We start from the raw sequence: 15,193 nt of genomic DNA on the forward strand, positions 1-15,193 counted from the left end.
TTGTCATCATTTAGTCATGTTGTTCTTGTGTGGAACACAAAAGGGGAATTGTAGTCTATTGTATGGCTTCAGAAGGCTTCATGAGTCATACCAACCACTTTTTATGAGAATTTTATGGTGCTTTTGTGTCTTTTTTTTTAAGCTTGACAGCCTCAGTCTCCTTTCATGGCATAAATGCATGGGAAAAGTGATCAGTGCGTTCTTTTAAAAATCCTCTTTGTGTTTCATAAATGAAAGAAAGCTTCACCAAAAACATGTTGCAAGGAGAGGTAAGACCTTTCATTACTAAAGACGTCGTTACAAAGTCCATCTCACTACAGTGGTTCTAAAATAACTTTATGAATCGGCGAGAATAGTTTTTGTGCGCAAAAAAACCCTAAATAACGACTTATATAGTGATGACGATTTCAAAACACGGAATCAGAAGCTTCGAAGCGTTATGAATCAGCGAGTCGATTCAGCAGTTTGGCGGTTTGACACGCGATCCGAATCATGAATCGACTCACTGATTCATAACGCTTCGAAGCTTCATGAGGCCGTGTTTTGAAATCGTCATCACTATATAAGTCGTTATTTAGGGTTTTTTTGCGCACAAAAACTATTCTCGCTGATTCATAAAGTTATTTTAGAACCACTGTAGTGAGATGGACTTTGTAACGACGTCTTTAGTACCTTTTAAGGGTCTTGAGAGTGAACCGTGCATTGTGCCAATGGAGGCCTTTCAGAGCCATCAGATTTCAACTAAAATATCTTCATTTGTGTTCCGAAAACGAATGGAGGTCTTACGGGTGTCGAACGACATGAGGGTAAGTAATTAATGAAAGAATTTTCATTTTTGGGTGAACTAACCCTTTAAAGGTAAACTATGTAACTTTTCCGTCCGCTAGAGGTCGCCTATTCAAAACAACGGCGTAGTTTGATGACGCCAAGTTTGAGCGCAGAATCTTGGGACATGTGGTCTTCACCTCACAGCCGGTGGGAAAGAATCAGGATAGGACTCGGGCAGAAATCATGTTGATGGATGTGATTATTAACATTACTGTAGTGAAGCAGAAGCAGGACCGAGTGTTGTGGAGCTGAGGAACCGCTGGTGTGATTGTTAATAAGATGAACGCAACAAACGCCTCGCGAGCGGCGGGACTTTTATTATGACACAGTCGCCGGCGCCATTTCCGCTTTTCCGGTCATGAGTGTGAGGAAACGCAGCTCTGTTTATCATATTAGACACATCTGAGTGTGTTGATAATGATGTTATGACGTTACTCTGTGCGTTCTCTCAGCGGCTGCTATGACACTTGTTCACACTGCAGTGAGAGTAAAGCGTTTCTGCAGAATAAAACCAGAAACCGAAGGGAACGAAGATATGACGTGATCAACAGGTGACGCCCTCACACGTCCCGGTTCCTTGGGTAAAATAGCAATTTCTCACATTTTAAAAATAGTTGAAAAAATGTGGGATATTGTAAGTAATCAACTGAACAGAATATATAACACTGGCCTAGTGGTTTTTTGATATTTTACTGAAAACATTTTACATAGTGCACCTTTAACTATAATAACCGTGCTGTGATGTGTTCTTTGTTTTCTTTGTGTCCAGCTTCATCTCCTGCAGCAGAATACGAAGCATCATCCTCACGGTCTGTACCAGTTACCCTCTGGTAAATTTATCTGGGATTCTCCCGTATCAGTTGCTTGTTTTATCATGCCCAAAGGGAGTGAGTTCTCATGCTCTAATAGGATCTCCAGAGTGTAATTTAGTCAGAGGCACACTTGATATAGAAACCTCTGCAGTTTGCCATTTAACATAGTTAATTTAGAGATGCCAGCACTATTTCATTGTCAAACAAAGATTATTGGAGTATTACCTATTTTGTAATGCAATTAAATATATAAAACATGTTGGCACAGGCCACACACACAAACTGGTGCTCAAGGCTTCAGGCTGGACTATGAACAATCTATGTCTCCATGGATAATTTATAGCAGTCAGTCCAGCAAACACATCAGTCCAGCACAAGGCATCTTGCGCCTTTAGGCTGTAGAGTCAAAATCAATGCATGTGTGGCTTTTAGATGTTATTTTTCACTCCCAATCCACTGGTGAGTGTCTCAAATTCATGCATATAGAGCGCAGCAGTCGGGTTCGAGAAGTAAACCATAAGGGAATTGAGCTTGAATGAGAACAAACCTTTAAAGACAGACCTACTGTGAGCCTCAAGGTTGTTGATCTGTGGTGCTTCTGTTGAAGCAGTCAGTCTGCATTATTTCAACTTATTTTTTAATATAATTGTGTTTAAGCGTGGAACTCGTGGTGAAAAACTACATTACGTGTACAGAAAAATCCACCAATCAAAGAGCCTGGAAAAGCGAAACACGCCGAAAAAGCTCCTTATATTTGCCCAATTCCATGAAGCACTCTCTCAAAATACTGAAATATATATATATATATATTTTTGAACACCTGTTCAATTTCTCATTAATGCAATTATCTAATCAACCAATCACATGGCAGTTGCTTCAATGCATTTAGGGGTGTGGTCCTGGTCAAGAAAATCTCCTGAACTCCAAACTGAATGTCAGAATGGGAAAGAAAGGTGATTTAAGCAATTTTGAGCGTGGCATGGTTGTTGGTGCTAGACGGACCGGTCGGAGTATTTCCCATCTGCTCAGTTACTGGGATTTTCACGCACAACCATTTCTAGGGTTTACAAAGAATGGTGTGAAAAGGGAAAAACATCCAGTATGCGGCAGTCCTGTGGGCGAAAATGCCTTGTTGATGCTAGAGGTCAGAGGAGAATGGGCCGACTGATTCAAGCTGATAGAAGAGCAACTTTGACTGAAATAACCACGCGTTACAACCGAGGTATGTAGCAAAGCATTTGTGAAGCCACAACACGCACAACCTTGAGGCGGATGGGCTACAACAGCAGAAGACCCCACCGGGTACCACTCATCTCCACTACAAATAGGAAAAAGAGGCTACAATTTGCACAAGCTCACCAAAATTGGACAGTTGAAGACTGGAAAAATGTTGCCTGGTCTGATGAGTCTCGATTTCTGTTGAGACATTCAGATGGTAGAGTCAGAATTTGGCGTAAACAGAATGAGAACATGGATCCATCATGCCTTGCTACTACTGTGCAGGCTGGTGGTGGTGGTGTAATGGTGTGGGGGATGTTTTCTTGGCACACTTTAGGCCCCTTAGTGCCAATTGCGCATCGTTTAAATGCCACGGCCTACCTGAGCATTGTTTCTGACCATGTCCATCCCTTTATGACCACCATGTCCCCATCCTCTGATGGCTACTTCCAGCAGGATAATGCACCGTCACAAAGCTCCAATCATTTCAAATTGGTTTCTTGAACATGACAATGAGTTCACTGTACTAAAATGGCCCCCACAGTCACCAGATCTCAACCCAATAGAGCATCTTTGGGATGTGGTGGAACGGGAGCTTCGTGCCCTGGATGTGCATCCCACAAATCTCCATCAACTGCAAGATGCTCTCCTATCAATATGGGCCAACATTTCTAAAGCATGCTTTCAGCACCTTGTTGAATCAATGCCACGTAGAATTAAGGCAGTTCTGAAGGCGAAAGGGGGTCAAACACAGTATTAGTATGTGTTCCTAATAATCCTTTAGGTGAGTGTATATGGAATCAACATTTTTGTTACACATGATATTTTAATGCAATGCAAATGTTAGGGTGCCATATAAAATTACATGATATGACATTCTTCCTCAATCCAATTCACTCTTTTCTTCTTTTTTTTAGACGTGTAATCAACATTTTTAAATGAGTATTTTATATTTCTCCATGTGTTTTTTAACTCGATTATGCTGTTCGCAATGCTTCATGGGATTGTAGTTCTTAAGGGAAATCCCTTAAGAGATTATAGTTCTTTCCCTTCTCTTAAAGCCGTTAAGCACACAGTCTTGCAAATTATTTTTTTTTGTCCAATTTTCAAATACTTTTTTGCTTCAAATCAAAGTTTGTAATGTTATGATTCACCATGTAGCTGGTTGGCTTGGTTCAAGGCTTATAACCCTTATAACAAAGATTTTTTTAAATCCCTGTGGGAGAAATGAATAGGAAAAAAATACCAGGACCAATGCCACTAAAAAAGGGGGCGGCACTGTTGCACTCTGTTACACGGCTCTCTGGAATACTTGCTTCTGATTGGTCACAGCATTCTGTCCTCAACTGTTTTGGTATAATGATGCTAAATTGCATAAATTACCGTTGTCCCAAACTTTATTGCAACATAGCTATGTTAGATCTTTCGTTTACTTCGCAGTATGTGGAAATCTTGAAGCAAAAGACCAAAAATGTATTTAATTATTACCCTTTCTCTTCCCTCTTTTCCTTTGTTTTTCTTCTGTGTAATAACAAAAACAATCTGTTCCTAAAATTGGCAGGGGACAAAATTAAGAGGATGGAATTTCCTGCCTATTTTTCCTTCAGAAATGTCACCTTTCTATGTACACTTACTTTGCCCTCTCCAGAATGAAATGTTTACTACAGAGGTGGAGGAACTGAGTCAGGCTCTTAGTGAGACAAGCGTGTGATGGCTGCTGGGTCTGTCTCCAATGGCCTTTTCCATAATGTCTCCTCCTCATCAGAGCTGCAGGCTTCTTGATTATATTAGCTGTGTGTATGGGTGTGGTGGGTTCAGTAGCGATGCTCAGTCTAAGACCAGAGGAAGAGAGTGGTCTGCATTGGTAGAACAAGGGGGTTTCTGCATGTCTTTCTCGATATGGTTATGATATAGGCAGAACTTCCATGTTTAAACATTATACACAATTGTAGTTAGCCATCTTAGGCCATTCTGTTTACACCTGGTATTAAGATGCGTTCTGGTCGATCGGATCACAAGTAGATGAGGGAGACGCATTTACAACTGGTGTTTTATTCCATCTCTTTTGTCCACTTTCAACCACTTCTGTCCTGATTTCTTCGAGGGGAGGGTCTATGGGTGGGTGAATAAATGGGATTTTTCAAATCTTTCAATCTAATTGATAAAATAAGATCATGCAATTTACATATGAACATGCCCAGAGATGATGGGAAATCATAAGGAGAGAACATGTGCTTGGTACATTTTTCGTCTTCAAACCAAACTTGGGTCTTCAGCTGACAAAGTTTAAATCCTGTCTGGCTCCTGCGCTTCTCGCAGTCTTTTTTTGTTGGTCTTTTGTGAATGCAGTCGACCACATGAGCGTTTACACTACGAAAGCAATCCGGTCGAATGCGTTTTCGACTACCTCTGGAAGTGGTCAAAAGTGGACAAGCTCAGAACATCGTCGTCAACTTGTGATCTGATCAACTAAATCGCATCTTAAAGGCGTCCTATTATGCCCTTTTACGAAGTCTTGATTTTGTTTTTGGGTTGTACTCGAATATGTTTTCATGCTTGATTGTTCAAAACATGCATTATATTTAACATATTTGATGTTATTACAGCTCCTCTCTCCCCAGTCTGTTCGAACACACCATTTCATTTAGAAACAATGTTATACTTGTCTGGCTATCACCAGACCAAGCTCAATCTTTTAAGCTTGAACATGCTCTGTGTTTTCTACTGCACAAGAGGCGTGATCAACGGGCATAGTTCAAATGACTCTGTGTGCAATTGGATAGTCCTTCAACCAATCAGACCACAAGAGGCGTGATCAACGGGCATAGATCAAATGACTCTGTACGTAATTGTTTATTCCTTCAACCAATCAGACCACAAGAGGCGTGATCAACAGGCATAGATCAAATGACTCTGTACGTAATTGTTTATTCCTTCAACCAATCAGACCACAAGAGGCGTGATCAGCGGGCATAGCTCAAATGACTCTGTACGCAATTGGATAGTCCTTCAACCAATCAGACCATAAGAGGCGTGATCAACGGGCATAGTTCAAATGACTCTGTGTGCAATTGGATAGTCCTTCAACCAATCAGACCCTAAGAGGCGTGATCACCGGGCATAGTTCAAATGACTGTGTGCAATTGGATAGTCCTTCAACCAATCAGACCACAAGAGGCGTGATCAACGGGCATAGTTCAAATGACTCTGTGTGCAATTGGATAGTCCTTCAACCAATCAGACCATAAGAGGCGTGATCAACGGGCATAGTTCAAATGACTCTGTGTTCAATTGGATAGTCCTTCAACAAATCAGACCCTAAGAGGCGTGATCACCGGGCATAGTTCAAATGACTCTGTGTGCAATTGGATAGTCCTTCAACCAATCAGACCACAAGAGGCGTGATCAACGGGCATAGATCAAATGACTCTGTGTGCAATTGGATAGTCCTTCAACCAATCAGACCACAAGAGGCGTGATCAACGGGTATAGTTCAAATGACTCTGTACGCAATTGGATAGTCCTTCAACCAATCAGACCACAAGAGGCGTGATCAACGGGCATAGTCCAAATGACTCTGTACGCAATTGTTTAGTCCTTCAACCAATCAGACCACAAGAGGCGTGATCAACGGGCATAGCTCAAATGACTCTGTACGCAATTGGATAGTCCTTCAACCAATCAGACCACAAGAGGCGTGATCAACGGGCATAGCTCAAATGACTCTTTACGCAATTGGATAGTCCTTCAACCAATCAGACCACAAGAGGCGTGATCAACGGGCATAGTTCAAATGACTCTGTACGCAGTTGGATAGTCCTTCAACCAATCAGACCACAAGAGGCGTGATCAACGGGCATAGTTCAAATGACTCTGTACGCAATTGGATAGTCCTTCAACCAATCAGACCATAAGAGGCGTGATCAATGATCAACAGGCATAGTTCAAATGACTCTACACAATTTGATAGTCCTTTAACCAATCAGACCACAAGAGGCGTGATCAACGGGCATAGATCAAATGACTCTGTGTGCAATTGGATAGTCCTTCAACCAATCAGACCACAAGAGGCGTGATCAACGGTCATAGCTCAAATGACTCTGTACGCAATTGGATAGTCCTTCAACCAATCAGACCACAAGAGGCGTGATCAACAGGTATAGTTCAAATGACTCTGAATGCAATTGGATAGTCCTTCAACCAATCAGACCACAAGAGGCGTGATCAATGGGCATAGTTCAAATGACTCTGTACGCAGTTGGATAGTCCTTCAACCAATCAGACCACAAGAGGCATGATCAACGGGCATAGTTCAAATGACTCTGTGCGCAATTGGATAGTCCTTCAACCAATCAGACCACAAGAGGCGTGATCAACGGGCATAGTTCAAATGACTCTGTGCGCAATTGGATAGTCATTCAACCAATCAGACCATAAGAAGCGTGATCAACGGGCATAGTTCAAATGACTCTACATAATTGGATAGTCCTTCAACCAATCAGACCATAAGAGGCGTGATCAATGATCAACAGGCATAGTTCAAATGACTCTACACAATTTGATAGTACTTTAACCAATCAGACCACAAGAGGCGTGATCAACGGGCATAGTTCAAATGACTCTGTGCGCAATTGGATAGTCATTCAACCAATCAGACCATAAGAAGCGTGATCAACGGGCATAGTTCAAATGACTCTACACAATTTGATAGTCCTTCAACCAATCAGACCACAAGAGGCATGATCAACGGGCATAGTTCAAATGACTCTGTGCGCAATTGGATAGTCCTTCAACCAATCAGACCACAAGAGGCGTGATCAATGGGCATAGTTCAAATGACTCTGTGCGCAATTGGATAGTCATTCAACCAATCAAACCATAAGAGGCGTGATCAACCAGCATAGTTCAAATGACTGTGCGCAATTGGATAGTCCTTCAACCAATCAGACCATAAGAGGCGTGATCAATGATCAACAGGCATAGTTCAAATGACTCTACACAATTTGATAGTCCTTTAACCAATCAGACCACAAGAGGCGTGATCAACGGGCATAGATCAAATGACTCTGTGTGCAATTGGATAGTCCTTCAACCAATCAGACCACAAGAGGCGTGATCAACGGTCATAGCTCAAATGACTCTGTACGCAATTGGATAGTCCTTCAACCAATCAGACCACAAGAGGCGTGATCAACAGGTATAGTTCAAATGACTCTGAATGCAATTGGATAGTCCTTCAACCAATCAGACCACAAGAGGCGTGATCAATGGGCATAGTTCAAATGACTCTGTAGGCAGTTGGATAGTCCTTCAACCAATCAGACCACAAGAGGCATGATCAACGGGCATAGTTCAAATGACTCTGTGCGCAATTGGATAGTCCTTCAACCAATCAGACCACAAGAGGCGTGATCAACGGGCATAGTTCAAATGACTCTGTGCACAATTGGATAGTCATTCAACCAATCAGACCATAAGAAGCGTGATCAACGGGCATAGTTCAAATGACTCTACGCAATTGGATAGTCCTTCAACCAATCAAACCATAAGAGGCGTGATCAACCAGCATAGTTCAAATGACTGTGCGCAATTGGATAGTCCTTCAACCAATCAGACCACAAGAGGCGTGATCAATGATCAACAGGCATAGTTCAAATGACTCTACACAATTTGATAGTCCTTCAACCAATCAGACCACAAGAGGCGTGATCAACAGGCATAGTTCAAATGACTCTGAATGCAATTGGATAGTCCTTCAACCAATCAGACCACAAGAGGCGTGATCAACAGGTATAGTTCAAATGACTCTGAATGCAATTGGATAGTCCTTCAACCAATCAGACCACAAGAGGCGCGATCAACGGGCATAGTTCAAATGACTCTGTACGCAGTTGGATAGTCCTTCAACCAATCAGACCACAAGAGGCGTGATCAACGGGCATAGTTCAAATGACTCTGTACGCAATTGGATAGTCCTTCAACCAATCAGACCACAAGAGGCGTGATCAACGGGCATAGTTCAAAAGACTCTGTACGCAATTGGATAGTCATTCAACCAATCAGACCATAAGAAGCGTGATCAACGGGCATAGTTCAAATAACTCTACGCAATTGGATAGTCCTTCAACCAATCAAACCATAAGAGGCATGATCAACCAGCATAGTTCAAATGACTGTGCGCAATTGGATAGTCCTTCAACCAATCAGACCATAAGATGCGTGATCAATGATCAACGGGCATGGTTCAAATGACTCTACACAATTTGATAGTCCTTTAACCAATCAGACCACAAGAGGCGTGATCAACGGGCATAGTTCAAATGACTCTGTACGCAGTTGGATAGTCCTTCAACCATCGCTTCTGTATCCGTCATTGTGTTAAACCCGCCAATAGCGCGGCAGGTGGATAGGCCGGTTTGTGATTGGTCCCCGCAAATTTGTAACAGAAGCAGGATAAAAATATTTACAGGTTTCCATATTTGGCGGAAAACTATGGTAGACCAAATAGTATATCGACACCTTTTTTGCCTATTCCATGGCTGCAGATTTTTTAAATTAGTAAAATTATGACACTAGATCCGGAAAAAAACGATTGTATTCCAAACGAACCTTGCTTGGAAAGTGGGTTAGGGTTAGGGTTAGGGTTAGGTTTATTTGATTGGTTTATTCTGTTGAATAAAACATCTCCCTTTGGATTGAACTTTTGAGGTTTTTTGCAGTTTTGTCTAGGTGGTTAGATTTGATTGACTTATTAATTATGATTTGCCGTTTATTTTTCAGTAAAGTAGAATTAATTAGCATTTTATTCTATCCCAGGTGAACACCAACAGTGTGATATTCGCTTGTATGAGTAATTAATTTTATTTCTGTGGATATTAATGGAACCTTTCGGCTTTGATGTGTTTAGCAGAACTACAAACATGCAGTGTTTTACTTCCCTCAAAGCTGTAAATTTGTGGAGCTCATGACAGAAAGTCCTCACTGCACTCAAATGTTTTGTGCCAATCAGTTTTTGAAAGGACTGAGCATTTCAGTGCCGAAGTCAGATGGAACAGAGTGCAGACACCCAGTGTGCAAATCTCTCTACACGATGATTCATACCTTCCCACTTTGTCAGGGGCGTTTCTAGGATGTGGTCACTAAAACTGCCTGTTTTGGCACGGAGGGGATCAACTCGGAGAATAGTTGCCTCTAAAGTTGCAATTAAAATATAGTGGAAAGAATGTTTTCAAGTTGTGCATGATGACAGTGGCACTGGCGCCGCTTTTGTGGCATATACATTTGGCACCTTAGATAAACTCCACCCCAGAATTTGATTAGTAACTATAAAACACAACCTTTCAAACATTTTAATCCCATCAACCCCTAAATGTGAAGGACCCCTTTCTAAAATTATAAAGGCTGTTGCATTTAAGAAAAATAGGGGTGATATTATATTGTATTGTATGTTCTTTCCTAAATTAAATAATTGGCTTTTATGTTATTATTCAAAAGAAAATTATATTTAGAAATTGTGTTCTAGATTTACAATCAAACCAAAAATGATGCAGACACCAGATATAATGTTTTACCAGTGTGTGCAGGACACTATAGTTCATTTATGATGTGAGGAGAGCACAATAAAGTAAACTGTGACATATTATACCCAAACATTCTTCATACAGTGACTACCAGTAAAACTGATTCAAATTTGGGAGCAAAATGTTTTTTTTCTTTAATTGTTAATGCAACCTTTGACACCACAGACTGAACAAAATGAAGCGTTACTTGGTCATTGGTTGAGCTAAATTGGTATTATCTAATTGTGTTCTTAAATTTAACAGCTGATTGGCTGATTGTAATTCATTACATCCCTTTCCATCAAAGTTATCTGACATTATCAAGATTAATTTGTTCTGACGCTCTTGAGTTCTTGTCATATATTATTACCATTTTCTAAACTATAACTGTGATAAAGTGAGAAAAAGTGTGAATACATTGTGGTTTGACTGTATGTATGTGTATATATCTATCTATATATATATATATAGATTATTTATATGACTGTAACCAAATGCATAGTAATATTCCAGCATCAAGCAAGTAACTTCAAGGTTATGGGTTGCATTCCCAGGAAATGCATGATAAACTGATAAAATGTATACCTTGCAATGTCAATGCAAATTGCTTTGGATCAATGCATCTGTCATATGCATTAATGTAATATCCTGTGGGAAATAAAGAAAGTATAATGTACAGTCAGCTGGCCGTTATTGCAAAACAAATCCCTTCAGGGTGATGCAAGACCCTGACACAATTCAGAGAGGGTTTATTTTTTGCGAAAATTACCAAGTTACTGTTAAGCCTTTGAGTTTTGGGATCCTACGAACCTGGGAACGCACTGCTCACGTGGTCAATAACATGATTGTATGCTGTAAATTAAATGTCATATACTTGGTATAATAAGAGTAAATGCATATTTAATTTAATAATAGAAAAATAATATCCTAATTATTATTTATTTAAATCTGTTTAAAAATAGGAAGATATATAGTTAAAATTATTTTCTGTCTTGTATTTTATCTCAAAATAAAGGATGTAATTTTATTCCACACGGAAATAAGTGAATACAGCCTCTTATTTACATGATAATGGTAATTCTAATGGTAATATAATGGTTCACTATATAATTGCTGCCGTAATAATGGCCCATGTCAAATTGTTTACGTGCTTTTATTCTTTTTATTTTTTGAGTGGTGATGAAATATATTATATACAGTAATGATACAGTAATAAAAGATCTTTAAAACGCATCCAAATGACAGCGAAGCGCAACCGTACGGTGCTCCGCGGGGGTCAAAAAGGATATAAACAGGGAATTTTGAAGTGATATATTCTTGAAAACTTACCTCACGATTACACCTAATGTTGTTTTTTTTTTGCATTTTTATAGAAATAATAAACATTTAAAGGGTAAGTTCACCCAAAAATGAAAATTCTGTCATTAATTACTTACCCTCATGTCGTTCGACACCCGTAAGACCTCCGTTCATCTTCAGAACACAAATGAAGATATTTTAGTTGAAATCTGATGGCTCTGAAAGGCCTCCATTGGCACAATGCACAGTTCACTCTCAAGACCCTTAAAAGCTACTAAAGACGTCGTTACAAAGTCCATCTCACTACAGTGGTTCTAAAATAACTTTATGAATCGGCGAGAATAGATTTTGTGCGCAAAAAAACCCTAAATAACGACTCATATAGCGATGACGATTTCAAAACACGGCCTCAAGAAGCTTCGAAGCGTTATGAATCAGTGAGTCGAATCAGCAGTTTGGATCGCCAAATTTCAGCAGTTTGGCGGTTTGACACGCGATCCGAATCATGATTCGACTCACTGATTCATAACGCTTCGAAGCTTCATGAGGCCGTGTTTTGAAATCGTCATCGCTATATAAGTCGTTATTTAGGGTTTTTTTTGCGCACAAAAACTATTCTCGCCGATTCATAAAGTTATTGTAGAACCACTGTAGTGAGATGGACTTTGTAACGACGTCTTTAGTAGCTTTTAAGGGTCTTGAGAGTGTAAAGTGCATTGTGCCAATGGAGGCCTTTCAGAGCCATCAGATTTCAACAAAAATATCTTCATTTGTGTTCCGAAGATGAACGGAGGTCTGACGGGTGTCGAACGACATGAGGGTAAGTAATTAATGACAGAATTTTCATTTTTGGGTGAACTAACCCTTTAATTCAGGACAACTGGGATTTCACTTCACAATCACGTGACGAGAGTAAAGAGAGACGACTGACAACAAGATGGCGGAAGATATGGTGCGGCCCGCACATGGCGTCAGAAGCAAAAAAAATGTGGGGGGGTCCTCAGAATTTTTTTTACTGGAGTAGATGCCAATAAGTACAAATATGCCGCTTTGCTTGCTAAACGTATAGTTCGGAAAGACAAAATTACGGAAATCGCCATATCATTGAGAGTGGCAGTAGTGTAGGGGTAAGACGCACGGCATCTAGTTTTGACACAAATCGACCCGCGGTTCGAGTCCGGCTTTCGCCGAGCTCAATCTTCTCCCTTTTCCCATCACATCACATATCAGATCGGAAAGGTATTTATTTTCAATAAAAATGAAGAAAATATTAGAAAAGTGGAAATAAAGCGTCTAACGTGTTTAATAATTAGTGTTTATCGATTAGGGGTAGGTAAACAGACATGTGCTGAATGTTAGAGACGATAAAAGTGAGTGGGTTCAATATTATTGATCGTAAAAAGTGGGTGGGCCATACAATGGTTCCAACACCCATGGGCCCGCAACAGATCTGGAAGTCTTATCTTGTAAAATGTGCGGTCAGTGAAAAGCAAGTCCGCATTCAAGAGCGATTTCAATACCACACATATTGATAGCGACTCCCTGAGGCCCCCATGACCCAGTGTTATCGGCAATACCGGTCAATTTATTTATTGGTGTGAAAATGTCCTCACTACAGGCTGTATATTATCCGGCGTATAACATGGCTTTTACCAAATATATGGAAATATTATTTTGAATAAGAAAGTAGAGCAACAAATGAAAATAGCACATTTGTACATCTTGACAGACCAATCAGAGGCAAGAATTCCAGAGAGCCGTGTAAATGAATTGATGGCTGGTGCTTGAACATCTCCTCCCAGCAGATGCCTTGATGTTCAGCAGGTAGCATACAGCGGATGGGGGATGGGCTGGGAGCTATGAGAATACATAAAGGGTAAATCACTCAGCTTCTTCAAACGCATTGAGCTTCGGTTATTAACACGCCGTCATCCATCAAGTTGATGCATGATGAATGAAGCCTTGTGCTTCAGATTTTCCCCTGCCCGTACTTCACATCTCACCCAAGACTGTGCTGTAGGCTGCTGATGAATGATGATCGGCCGCTGTGGGCGTGTGTGTAGAAGGCTTGCTGCGGACGATAGTGGAATGTGTGCCTTGATGTTCATCTGTTGAGGTGTAACATGCATCGCTGGACGTGGTTCGTCGTATGGTTAGCCACAGCACAATGAGAGCTGTATTGTGGGTTTTCCTCAGCCATTGAGTGCATTTTAAAGATTGTGTCTTGCAGCTTGTTTTAAATCCCATTTTTGATGGTGAACATGGTTGATTTATCAATTGGACAGGCATAGTCGTCGATCGATATGGGTATTTATTTCCAAAAATAAAGTTTAATTTCATCAGTTGAGATGTAAACATATACACTGAAGCTACAACATTTTTATTACCAATAAAAAGCCAATCATTTCAGTTTCATTAGTCTAGTCAAAGGCAATATATATGTCACAAATAGGCATATCCGATGTTCACAGTCACATATTTATGGGACAATTAATTTTTTTGAATACATTTTGTAATTTGCTGCTTTTTTATGAGCATATTACATTTTAATGAGAAGCATGTATGTTTCCCTCTATTTAGAAATGTCTAATTTATACAGCATTTGGATGAGGAACAGCTGCACATTATGAAATGTAATCCCATAAAAATGTGATTATGTATTTGTGAGATTATGCCATGAAGAATACGTAAATATATGTATAGTTTTGATTGATCAATTGCTTAATCCACAGTTAAAGTATCAGGAGCAGATCCAGCCAATGTGATGAGAGCAGCTGATGCAGAGATGCTGTGAGATCAAAGCACGTACAGTGTGTGTGTGTGTGTGTGGCGCGGCCCCTGAGAGGTGACAGATGAAATACAAATGCATCGTACTGTACCTCTCCTGGTCTGTCGGATCTTTGGACTCAGCATGGCTGCCATCGATGGGCTGCTCTTCCTCTGCTCTGCATATTCCTCTTCCTCAGATCTTCTCTCTGTACATTCTCCCTCCTGCTCCTCTCCTCCGTGGCTCCCTCTTCCTCTCCTCCTCGCGCTCTCGCTCTAGCTCGCTGACCTCATGTTGCAGGCACCGGCTGGTTGGGGGCTGGGGGAGGGATTCCTCACACACACACATTGACGCGTGCACATGCTCACTCTCCGGTTCTTACTCGCAGACGCACACACGCACGCTGGTCCACACCCACCAGGCGTTGCATTATTCATTATGCACTCATACATTGACCAGTCGGTGTGTGTATGATTACAGCAGGCTGCCCAGAAGAGCAAAGCCAACCGCCTTCTAATTGGTCACAGTCGTGTATACTCGCGCTCCCTCCATCTCTGGGGAATCTCACCCTTGCTTGCCTCTTTCATATGTGTGCACACACATCTCCATTAGGGATGTGCACTATTGGACTAGTCCTGGACTTATTTTGCAAGTAACTAGTCAACTGGTAAAGTAGTATTCAAGTTATTCACAAATGAATCTCTCACCTT

At 40.7% G+C, this 15,193-nt stretch overlaps 1 protein-coding gene and 1 long non-coding RNA gene across 2 annotated transcripts in view; both read right to left on the reverse strand.

The window, feature by feature from the left end:
- arhgap22b (Rho GTPase activating protein 22b) overlaps positions 1-14,638 on the reverse strand; it is a gene marked incomplete at both ends in the record, with an annotated part of 50,131 nt that extends 35,493 nt beyond the window's left edge. The window contains one exon of the mRNA XM_079801656.1: positions 14,596-14,638. Coding sequence (XP_079657782.1) covers positions 14,596-14,638 — 43 coding nt within the window. The remainder of the gene's footprint in view (positions 1-14,595) is intronic.
- Positions 1-15,193, reverse strand: part of LOC307117027 — a 527,365-nt gene that overhangs the window by 296,984 nt on the left and 215,188 nt on the right. The window lies entirely within an intron of this gene.

Source organism: Gobio gobio, assembly GCF_949357685.1.
Source record: "Gobio gobio genome assembly, chromosome: 20".
NCBI lineage: Eukaryota > Metazoa > Chordata > Actinopteri > Cypriniformes > Gobionidae > Gobio > Gobio gobio.